Genomic DNA, 12,714 nt, shown 5'->3' with positions numbered 1-12,714 from the left:
GGCATTTCTGTATATCAGTGACAAATCCTCTGAAAGGGAAATGAGGAAAATGACATTCCTTATAGAAATAGAAAAAGCAGTCATGAAATTCATCTGGAAAAATAAGAGACCCAGAATAGTTAAAGCAATCTTTAGCAGGCAGAGTGAAACAGGTGGCATCACTATACCAGACCTTAAACTATACTACAAAAACAGCATGGTATTGGCACCAAAATAGACCTTGTAGAGCAATGGTACAAAATAGAGGACTCAAAGTCTAACCCACATAATTACAGTTATCTTATACTAGACAAAGGTGTCAAAACGTATATTGGAGAAAAGATAGCTTCTTCAACAAATGGTGCTGGGGAAACTGGAAATCTAAATGCAACAAAATGAAATTAACTCTCACTATGCACGAAACTCAAAGTGGATCAAGAACCTAGGAATTAAACCAGAGACACTGTGTCTATTAGAAGAAAATGTAGGCCCAAATCTCCATCATGTCAGATTAAACCCCAACTTCCTTAATAAGACTCCTATAGCATAAAAAATTAATATCAAGAATCAATAAATGGGATGGATTCAAACTAAAAAGCTTCTTCTCAGCAAAAGAAACAATCAGTGAGGTGAATAGAGAGCCTACATTTTGGGAACAAATTTTTACCACACACGTTAGAGCAATAATCTCTAGGATATATAAAGAACTAAAAATCAGCAACAACAACAACAAACAAATTACCCAGTCAATAAATGGACCAAGGAACTGAACAGTTCTCAGAAGAAGATATACAGTCAATCAACAAATATATGAAAAAATGTTCAACATCTGTAGCAATCAGAGAAATGCAAATCAAAACTAAGATTTCATCTCACTCCAGTCCGAATGGCAGCTATTAAGAATACAGACAACAATAAGTGTAGGCAAGAATGTAGGGGAAAAAGCACACTCATACATTGCTGGTGGGACTGCAAATTGGTGCAGCCAATATGGAAAGCAGCATGGAGATTTCTTGAAAAACTGGGAATGGAACCACCATTTGACCCAGCTATCCCTCTCCTTGGTCTATACCCAAAAGACTTAAAAACAGCATACTACAGGGACAGAGCCACATCAATGTTTATAGTAGCACAATAGCTAAACTGTGGAATCAACCTAGATGTCCTTCAGTAGATGAATGGAGATTATTATACACACACACACACACACACACACTCCGGAATATTATTCAGCACTAAAACAGAATAAAATCATGGCATTTGCAGGTAAATGAATGGAGTTGGAGAATATAATGCTAAATGTAGTCAGCCAATCCCCAAAAAACAAATGCTGAATGTTTTCTCTGATTTAAGGATGCTGATTCTCTGATTTAAGGATGAGTGGGGTCGGGGTAGGCATGGGAGGATTAGATGAACATTAGATTGGGCAAAGGGGAAAAGGAGAGGGAGGGGAAGGAGGTGACATGGGGGTAGGAAAGATGGTGGAATGAGATGGACATCATTACCCTAAGTACATGTATGAAGACACGAATGGTGTGACTACTTTGTATACAACAGATATATGAAAAATTTGCTCTATATGTGTAATATGAATTGTAATGCATTCTGCTGTTGTATATAACAAATTAAAATTTAAAAATGAAAAAATAAAAATAATGTATAAGTAGATTTATAATTAGGCAATAGGCAGTGACTGGAAAAATTTTCAAGTTTTGATAGAAATCGATAAAAAAAAATCAATCAACATATTCTAAAGTACACTGAACACCAAGCATGATTAATACAAAGAAAATCACCTATGTATACCATAGTAAAAATACTAAAATTCAATAGCTAAGAGAAAATGAACATGCTACATTTACATATTACATTTCTCAGCAAGAATTAAGGCTATTATTAATTATTATTAATAATTATTAGTAAATAATTATTAACAGAAACTACTAAAATCAAAAGATGATGGAATGGCAACCTAAACATGTTGAAATATGAAAATATTCTTCTATAATGAAATTAGTGCATCAACAAACTAAAAAGTTAAAAAAAATTATCTCCAATGGAAACACAGGATTGATAGGAGGAATGAAGGGCATCAAAGAGATTACAGATGGCAGACAAAAATGAACCAGTGACATGAAAGAAATCCATTAGACTCAACTACCCAAATTTAATGACTTGAGTTTATGACGTTATACCGTTACTATTGTGGTATTATTTCTCAAATATTGTCATCTGAACAAATTCAGTCCTAATAATACATAATAATTCTGTCCTAATAATAATAATTTTGCCATTAGCAAGCCAAAAATAAGAGAATCGTGATGTTACATATTATTTATTTAAATAATTATATTTATGATGAAGAATAGCATTCACTTTTTAGAAGCAAATCTGAATGTTTACAAAGGTTTTTAAATTCAGCACTTAAGTGTTTACATGAGATTCAAACATATTCCTTTTGATTCAGTGATATTATATATTGTAAGCATACACATATATCTGAAACAAAAACAAAACCAGGAATTAAAAAATAAAAACAAAGGAATAATTACCCTAATATTCAAGATACTTGCTAATTGAATGGGAAAAGCAATAGGATGGAACAAAGAATAAATTGTTATATCAGGAAGTAATGAAACTTTGTCAGGCTTTGCAGATGAGTAGCAGGTTTAAGTATTATACTCCAGAAGTCACACAATCTTTCATATGTACCAAAGGTTACTTAATGAAAAATTTAAAAGACCAGAGGTTATGAATTGAGACAGTTTGATTTATTATTACTAATTAAATAATTCTTTTAAAAAAAAAGTTGCAGGAGAAAGTACCTTTTTCATTTCTTGTTTCATGATCATTATGGATCTGCTGTAAGCCAGGAATTGGCCGAGTTGTCAGATACCAAACTGCATGTAGGACATCCGTGGCATGTATACGATTGTGATCTAAAGCCACAAAAATATTTTATAAAAATGATCATTCTGTTAGGCCTCATAAGTCACTTAAAAGGATTAGAATTTTATAGTCATTTACATTCTTATAATTTCCCATAATTGTATTTTATCTATTTTTAAAGTTATTTTGATGTCTTAAAAAGTTCCCTTTTTAAAAATTTCACATATACTATGAAAACATGGTAAAGGGATCAAAGGAAAGGCAGGGTAAACAATAACTGAAAGATACTAGAAAATTTTCTTAAAGTTTCTGTTGTGTGGCTTTTAAAAATACCATGTTGCTTCTACATCATGGAGACACAATATTCAAAATGATTTCTGTACACAGAACAGTTACAAATTCTGGATACTTAAGCTCTTAAAAAAAAAAAGTAAGAATTACCTCTTTCTCAGGTTTGTTATAAGGATAAAATGATGAATAGCATGGGAAAGCATCCAGAACAGTGTCTGACACCTACTATATAATAATAAAACTCTTCAACTCCTCTATGTGAAAAGGAAATGTGACATAGGGCATAGGGTTTAGAATTCGGATGGACTTTAGAACTGAAATCCAGCACCTCTCTCTAGTTTTAAGATCCTTCTGACTTTTTACTTCTCATCTATAATACAACATTCCCAATAAAGATTAAATAAGATAATCTACATGAATCTAATGATTCCATAGTCACAGCAGATATCCAATGAATATTTTATGAATATCTACAATATAAATTAGCAGATGATAGAATAGTAAGTGTCCAGGCTATAGGCAGGACATGGTATTAATTCCCTAGGAGCCTTATTAATAATATAATTTCCATCTTTTAATGACATTTCCAATGTGCCTTGAATTCTACTATGTCCTTTTTGTTGCTTATTTTATTTTATCACTCTCTATGGGGTAGGCACAGCTATTATTCCAATTATAAATTTGTAAACTGAGGTTTAGAAAAATTAGGTTGAGAGAGTTTTCTCAATCAGTGTATCCTAATCAGAGCTGAGAGTGAAGACTTTTTAGCATGTCCTTCTTCCCATTCAGCTTTCCTTAAGTACCTTCGAGCATTCCTATATTCATTGTAAACTTTGACTTTATTTTTAATGCATACTTTACATAGTATATATAATACACCTTAAATTATTAAATATCACTGAGTTATGACAATTTAATAAAAATTCACTCTGTAGATAATTAATTTCCTAATTAATGAATCCTTATGGAGAGAAACTGTAAAATGTTTCAACACCTTTTCTTAATATGAAATTCAAATTATATTTAAACATAAAAATCAAATAAAAATTAAAAATTATTCCATAGATCAAAACACAGTTAAAAATATAAATTCTATGGATAAACTTTGAACACTGTAAAATGAAGGAATTTTCTAAAATTCTTAATATTAACAAACATTTAAAAAAATAAGGTACTCATACAAATAATTATCAACACAGAAAGACACATATCACAAGTGAAAAGCAGATTTTAAATAGACATCAATATTATGATTCAGTTTATAAAAGCTAAATTTATATAATAAAATAACTTAGAAAATATATACTAATTTTTTTAAACTTTATTTATTTAATTATTTATTTTTATGTGGCGTTCAGGATTGAACCCAGGGCATCGCACGCGTGAGGCGAACGCTCTACAGCTGAGCCATAACCCCAGCTCCTATACCAAAATCTTAATAGTTGTCAGTTAAATCTAGGTAGGATTAGATTTTCTTTTTAAATATCCATTTAAAATTTTTCCAAAAATATATTTACAGGTTCATCTGAATATAAAGATAATAAAGTTTCAAACCAGTATTATTTAAACTTACATGAAAATACTTACAAGGAATGTCTCGATAGCCATTTTCTAATGCACGAAAATAGTTCATGAATTGTTGAGTAGGAATTTTAAATATTTCCAATAAGCCAGTGTCTTGAAATAAGGAATACATAACCTAAATGTCAATTAAAATAAAGTTCACTTTAAATACCAGAATTTCTATTTGTAGATCAGTATGTTTTTGTAATTTGCATTTAGGAAAATAAATAATGTGACTGTCTTTAATTTATTAAAAACTTCCAAAAAAATAAGAAAGGAAGACATCACCCTGCAGCTCATGAAAACCAAATAAAGTTTACTATACATATCATAACCCAATTTTTAAATTTTCCATTCTTCTCTTTGTTCTTTATGTTCCTAATTTAATGAAAAATATTGTGAATTCTTGCTAGTCCCAAGTTAAGAAAAAAGTAAAAAAAATTCATATTAATTGCATTTTTGTCCCTAAAGAATTCAGTGAAATGAACTTACATGTCCTCAACATAATTTGTCCTCATGTTTTTGTATTTCATAAGAAAGATATTAAAGGAATTCATAAGAATTATACTGTGGGAAGGTAAATCTGATGCTGTCATGTGAACCCATGAGGTAGAAACTTAAGTCTGGGTAGTAAAATGCAAGTATTTTTCCAAGGTTCTAACATGAAATGAAACATCTGGCCTTGGGTAAAATACAGGGAAGGCAGGTCGAAAAAAAAAAATGAAGCTTATGTTCATTAGTTAGAACTACATTGTCACTTTTCATGTTCTTTTCAACCTCAAGAGTCAAGAAAAAGTAAATCTTTATTACTTCTTCAGCCTAAATTAAATCTCATCAATGTAGTAAAATAAGCTATTATTCATGTATATGTAGATGGAATATATAATATATATAACATATAACTATAAAATATATACTTGGGTTTTATGAAAAAATAATTTAATGAACAAAGTCACTGTTGAATTAGTACCTCAACCAATACTAAGATTATTTAGATTTTTCTTTTATAAACATTTGAGAAAAAACTAAAAATGTTGAGATTTGAAAAACAAACCTGACTGAGAATTCTTCCTGATTTCTCCCCCATCTTTTCCACAAGCTCAAAAATTTGAAAATTCCAGTTGCTCATCTTTTCTATTAATGAATCGTAGTCTTCTACTAAAATCAGGTCCACTGATGTTTCCTCTTTGATCTGTGCATATATGGGTAAAAAATCAATAAAAACTTTACCTCTTATAAATATTGCTAAATCCACATTTAATAAGAACACCTATAACTGAACATATAAAAACAGTAATATCTGTTATAATGGTTATCTCAAATGTATTTTTATCTGAAATTTTATGTTCTTATGGAATGCAACCATAAACATTTCTTTGGACATCAGAAGACTGATTCATTTATACATTACATTTATAAATAAAAATGTCATACTTCTGAATCACTAAACAAATATAAAGTTCACTATTTTCATTTTAGAAGTTGCAAATATCAAAGGGGAAGAAAAAAACTCATCTCATTGTACTGGCATTTATTACTAGAATAAGTTTCCCAAATAAATGAATGGGATTATTTTATTAAAACTTAAATTTTGAACTTTATGAACAAAAAAATTACATTATTATAAAATACTTTATTTTCATCATTTTTAATGACTATGCATATTGTGTACTCTAAAATATACAGTGAAGAAATATCAGAATAAAAATAATGTATCTACATTAAAAACTAAGTAAAATATGTTCATTTAAATATAAATGCAGTTTGCTGCTCCATGATGGTTTAGAACTAAGTGTTATTTATAATCCAAACATTATTTCAGTTATAGTTACTTCTCAGTAAGAAATTTTAAAACACTATTACATTAAAAATCTTGTTCTTGGTAAAAATAATGAAGCCAGTACTAACTACTATTATATTTCACCTTAACATAATCATATTGAAAGTTTATCTTTTACATTTGGTTGCTGTGCCTCTTCTGTTTGGAGGTTATCACCGTCCAAAAATGATTTTCTGCAATCTCTCTTCTCTGATTCCTCTTCTTGTTGAGTTTCCATAAGGCTGAATGTTTCTTTTGATAAAATGATATCTTCTTCGCCTTTCAAAAAAAAAAAAAACATAGAGTAATAAATAGAAATAAAATTTTCCCTAGCTGGGCATGGTGGTGCACGCCTATAATCCCAGCAACTTGGGAGGCTGAGGCAGGAGGATCATGAGTTCAAACCCACCTTAGCAACTTAGTGAGGCCTTAAGCCTTAGTAAGGCCTTATTAGGCCCTGTCTCTAATAAAATATAGAAAAGGGCTGGGGATGTTGCTTGGTGTTTAAGCACCCCTGGGTTCAATCTCTGGTACCAAAAAAAAAAAAAAAAATTCCCTAAATGTACAGCTATATAAGAGAAACAGTTATTGGTTAAAAGTATTCAAATAAAGTAAACTATAATATAAGTTAGTCTAAATTATTTAATCACATTATTAAGTTATCTTGCTGGAGGCTTCCAAAGTGTTTCTACTAATGACCAGGTTAGGGAGCTACTAACTGACCTGCAACACCAACCTGTGCCATTGGGGTTGAACTTGATCAATATTTGATCTTCCTAGGTTGGCAGTATAGTGAGCAACTCTATCATTTTGTGAACCAAGCCCAGAGGAACCCAACCTACACATGCAGATCACAGTATAAAGTGCAAACCCGGATGCAAAGAGCAAAGATCTGACCAGACATGTGCAAAACTGCTGAGATCATGTGCAGCAGCTGACTGGACACCTGCATGAGACTGCCCTTTTTGTCTATATTAAAGTTTTGCTCCTAGTGTCCTCAGCAAGCACTCTAACTCATGCACTGTCCCCTTCTGCTTGAGCATAAGCCCCAATAAAGCCTCATTGAGATATTATCGCTTGCCTCTTCAATTCTAACACTAAGAGCTGGGAGCAGGTAACACCATAGTGAACTGGTAACATTAAAAAGAGCTGTACTTTGCCTTTTCATGAGTTTATACCAAACTGAACCCCACAATGATTGGTAACATTGGATACACCTTATATATCTACTCAAGGATGAAGGCAGAGAAAGGTAGATATTCTTTATAAAAGTGAGAAGTGAGAAACAGTCTCTATAGGAACTTTTTTTTACCAATTTCATGTAAAGCATTCTCAACATCTCTGAGTTCTAGATATAAAAACTCTAAAGTTCATAACTACAATATCATGAATTATGAGTTATTCCTTTGCCTATGTAATTAATAACATTCTTCTTCTAAGTCATATGGTAAAGGGAAGCCACAGTGATATTCATTCACATGTTAAAATATGATCCTATTCATTCTATTTATAATACCCTAAACAGGAAACTTTCCCCAAAGCCACCAATATGTAAATAAATTGTGGAATATTCATACAATTTGAACACTACAACATAGGAATGAACTACAACTCTATCAATATTGTTGGTTCTTAAAAATAAAATGTTCAGTGAAGGAAAATAGGAAATAGGTATATATTTTATGATTATTTTTATGAAGAGTTCAAAAACACATTAAAACTGACACATGTGAATATCAAAAGTCAGGAAAATCATTACCTTAGGAGACATGGCTGGAAGGAGGCATAAAGAGAATTTTAAGGCAATGGTAATATTTAGTTTCTTGATCAGAGTACTAACTGCAGAGTATATAAAAAAATTCATCAAGCTATAAACTCATAATTAGTGTATTTTTCAATATGTAGGGCTTAAGATTTTTATTCGTCTTTATTCTTTTAAGTCAAAAAAAAGTTCACAAGACCATTCATTGAAGTTGAATTTCAGAAGAACTAGACTCAAATACTGATTTTTGTGCTTAATAATGTTTTTTCTCTGTATAATGTAATAACGCCTATCTTATTAGATGTCTCACATAAAAGGTGATCAATAAATGTTAATCAAATCTGAACCTAACTTACTAAATATATAAAAAAAATCAGTAACTAATGACCAGAAAGTGTTATTGTTTGGAAAATATGATTTTTTTCCAAGTGAAAAACATTTATTTAAAAAAATTTTATTGGTACATTAAGAATTATACACATTAATGGGATTCATTGTTACATATTCATATATACACATGACATAAATTGGCCAATTTTATTTCCCAGTACCTACCATTTCTCTCAAAATCTTTTAAGAAATGAATTCTAGAATACAGTAGTCCCCCTCTTACGGTTTAAATGTGCGGTGTCCCCCAAAATCCCATGTGTGAGAGCAAGAAAGTTTAGAGGAAAAATGATTGAGTTATGAGAACCTTAACCCAATCAGTACAGTAAATACACTGAGAGGGATTAACTGAGTGGTAACTATAGACAGGTAAGGTATGATGGCAGAAGGTAGGTCACTGTGGGCATGCCTTTGGGTTTGTATTTTGTCCCTGGTGAGTGGAGTCTCTCTCTGCTTCCTGGTGGCCATTTCCAGAGCTGCTTTCTTCCACCACACTCTTTCACCATAATGTTGCCTTACCTTAGGCCCAGAGCAATAGAGCCAGCTGTCTATGGAATGAGATCTTTGAACTCATGAGCACCAAATAAATTTTTCCTCCTCTAAAATTCTTTTTGTCAGCAACCAAAAAAAAAAAACTAAAACACCTCCCTTATCTACAGTTTCAATTACCAGTTGTTATCATCTGTGGTCCAAAAATATTAAATGAAAAATTCTATAACAAATAATTTAAAATTGTATTCCCATCTGAAAAGTGTTGATATCTGGCACAATCATGCCCAACACATGAATCATCACTTTGTGCAATGTATATATGCTACTTGCCTGTTTGTCACTTAGTATCCATCTCAGTTATCAGATTGATCCTAATGGCATTATAATACTTATGTTCATGTAACTCCTATTTTACTTAAAAATCCCAAAGCAGAAGAGTGGTGATGCTGCCAATTTAATTACAGTAAATTGTAATAATTGTTTTATTTTTCATTAATTATTGTTAATCCCTTACTCTGCCTAATTTATAAGTTAAAGCTTATCATAGGAATGCATGTATTGCAGGGGGGAAGTGCATTTAGAATTCAGTATGATCTTACATGTCAGGTATAGATGGGGGACTATTATATTCAAGTAGTCTTGGTAAGTTAAGGCAGTAACTATGATATTCTAAAATAGCAATTCATGTAAAAATTGTTAGCATTTAAGGTATATTACATGTTATTTTTAATATCATAACTCCTAACAACCAGACCTCACAAATACTAGTAAAAAAATTGAGATAAATGTAGAAATTTATTTTCCAAAGATATCCATATCATTTTTCTTATTCTATACACTTTTCTAAAATGCATTCTTATTACTCTCCTATCAAGAGAGAATATTTATTTACCAAACCCCTGGAATCTCAACAAACCTCATGGCTACTGTGATTAGAAGTTATGTGGTTTTAATCCTTATGCTTAAGTCTATGGTTTATTTTGAGTTACTTTTTGTGCATGCAGTGAGATGAGGGTCCATGTTTTTTTGTTTGTTTTTTGGCAAGTGGATATCCCACTGTCCTGGTACCATTTGTTGAAAACACTTATCATTTATTTTTTCCCTTTTGAATTCCATTTTGAATCTTGGGGTTCTTTGTCAAAAACCAATTCACCATAGATGCAAGAATTTTCTTTTGGACATTCTATTCCACTAAACTATAGGCTCATCCTTCTGCCAATACTGCCTTTTTAAAAAAATGTTTTTAGTTGTAGATGGACACAATACCTTTTTTTTTTTTTTAATGCTACAAGCATGTTTTGAAATATAATAGTGAACCCCATGGATATGTACATTTACAAATGTTAATCAAACTTTTTTTTTTTAATTTATTTTATATGCTGCTGAGGAATAAACCCAGTGCCTCACATGTGCCAGGCAAGCACTCCACCACTGAACCACAACCCTCAACCCCCCAAAACTATTGTCTTAATTAGTGGCTTTACAATAAGTTTTCAAATCAAATAGTACAAGTCCTCCAACTTTGTTTTTTTTTTTTTTCAAATTTGTTCTTACTATTGTAGAACTTCTGAATTAACTACTGATACTGAGGTCATTTGTATTTCTATATAAATGTTTACACCAACTTTTCAATTTCTGTGCCCCCACCCAAAAAAAAACCCTGCTAACGAAAGAAATGGAGAACTACAAAACCCTCAGTGAAAAAGGGAGCTCAGGAATCTGACCTGTCATAATAATCTCCCTTCTCTGCCAAAATCCTCCTGCCCACTGAAAAATAAGCCTGCCAAAAGTAAATGACCAACTTGGCCCCTGCTAACCCCTATAAAAAACTCAGACCCTGTTGAAGCCTGTTGCCATTTTCCCTCTTGAAATTGTGCCCCTCAGCTGCTTAATAAAGCATCACTAATCCATTGAGGTCTGTCTCCCTTTCTTTTTCTTTTTGTATTCTCTTTCATTTGCTTTCAGGTGAAATTTGATAAAAACTGCACTCAACTACTGATCTATTTAGGAGAACTGTTATGCTGTCATGTTAATAATATTTATTCTTTCAGTCCATTACTATAAAATAGCTTTCAACTTTTCTAGATAGTCTTTAATTTTTCTCAGCAGTGGTATAATTTTCAGTGTATAAATATTTCTGTTAAATGTATTCTACTTTATTCTTTTTTATACTATTATGAATAAAAATGTTTTCTTAGTTTCAATTCATAATGATTTATTTCTAGATTATGGTAATACAATTGATTCATTTTATTTTTTAGTTATAGTTGGACACAATACTTTTATTTCACTTATTTATTTTTATGTGGGGCTGAGGATCGAATCCAGGGTCTCAAACGTGCGAGGCAAGCACTCTACCACTAAGCCACAACCCCAGCCCAATATAATTGATGTTTGTATATCAATCATGTCTTATAACTTTGTTCAACTTGTTTATAGGTTCTAGTAGCTTGTAGTGTATTTTCTACACAAAAGACCATATAATCTGTGAATAGGGATACTTTTATTTTCTTCTTTTAAATTCTGGATGGCTTTATTTTTCTTACTCATTTTCTTGGCTCAACCATAAGTACAATGTTGAGTAGAAGTGCTGAGACTAAAAATCCTCATCTTGTTATTAATCTTAGAGGGAAAATTATAGTCCATTAAAGATAATGTTAGTTGTGAATATACCCTTCATCAGGATTAGGAACTTCCTGGCTATTAACAGTTCGTTTTATTTCAAAAAAAAAGTATTGGATTTTGTTTAATGTTTTTTCTACGCCTATTGAGATTATTCCTACAGGTTTTTCCATTTATGCTATTACTGTGATGTATTATAATGATTGATTTCGAAATGAGCAGCCATCCTTACATTCCTGGGATAGCACTTAGTCATAATGTGACCTTTTGTATGGCTGAATTCAATTTGCTAGTATTTTGTTAAGAATTTTTGTATCTTCCAATCCAGCAATGGATGGCTAGCCAGATGACATGGAGCCCCAATTTACTCAGGACTGAGGAGATAAACTAAACTGGTGACATTTAAAATTTCAGTTAGGGCTTCTCTAAAATGGCGAATAACTTCCTGAAAGCAAAGCCTAAAGGGCTGCTCACCCTCACCTGGAAGACTCCAAAGAAGCTAAGAATGAAGATTGCCCCCTGCCCTGTTATGTCTAGCACATGCTAACTAAATCTGCATATATATATTTCCTACCTTTTGTCCCACTTTGCCCTCTCTTCAGGCCAGCTAAACCAACATATATATATTACCTGGCTTTTTTTTCTATAAATTGTAACTGCTTCTATGGGATTGGTAAGTAAGGCAATCTATCTGCTTCTCCCCAGTTTGATCAAACTGAATAAATAAAGTTAATTTTCTCTTATTTCAAAGGGGAAAAAAAGATTTTGTGTCTATGTGCATAAGAGATATTGATCTGTAGTTTTCTATTTTTGACTTTGATTGTGGTGTGAGGGTAACACCAGTCTCAGAATGAATTGAGAAGTATTCCCTTCTGTTTTTGCTTTATGTTTTGTATTTTGGGGGTGGGGG

General features: G+C 31.6%; 1 protein-coding gene across 1 annotated transcript in view; it reads right to left on the bottom strand.

Moving 5' to 3' along the window:
• The window catches only part of Pde3b (phosphodiesterase 3B), a 165,147-nt gene that overhangs the window by 31,163 nt on the left and 121,270 nt on the right, over positions 1–12,714 (bottom strand). The window contains exons 9-12 of the mRNA XM_048788202.1: positions 6,681–6,820; positions 5,777–5,914; positions 4,747–4,858; positions 2,805–2,918 (exon numbers count right to left, since the gene is read on the bottom strand). Coding sequence (XP_048644159.1) covers positions 2,805–2,918; positions 4,747–4,858; positions 5,777–5,914; positions 6,681–6,820 — 504 coding nt within the window. The remainder of the gene's footprint in view (positions 1–2,804; positions 2,919–4,746; positions 4,859–5,776; positions 5,915–6,680; positions 6,821–12,714) is intronic.

Source organism: Marmota marmota, unplaced genomic scaffold (genome assembly GCF_001458135.2).
Source record: "Marmota marmota marmota unplaced genomic scaffold, marMar, whole genome shotgun sequence".
Lineage (NCBI taxonomy): Eukaryota > Metazoa > Chordata > Mammalia > Rodentia > Sciuridae > Marmota > Marmota marmota.
Note: the sequence above shows the minus strand (reverse complement) of the source record. Positions and strands in the feature narration are given on the sequence as shown.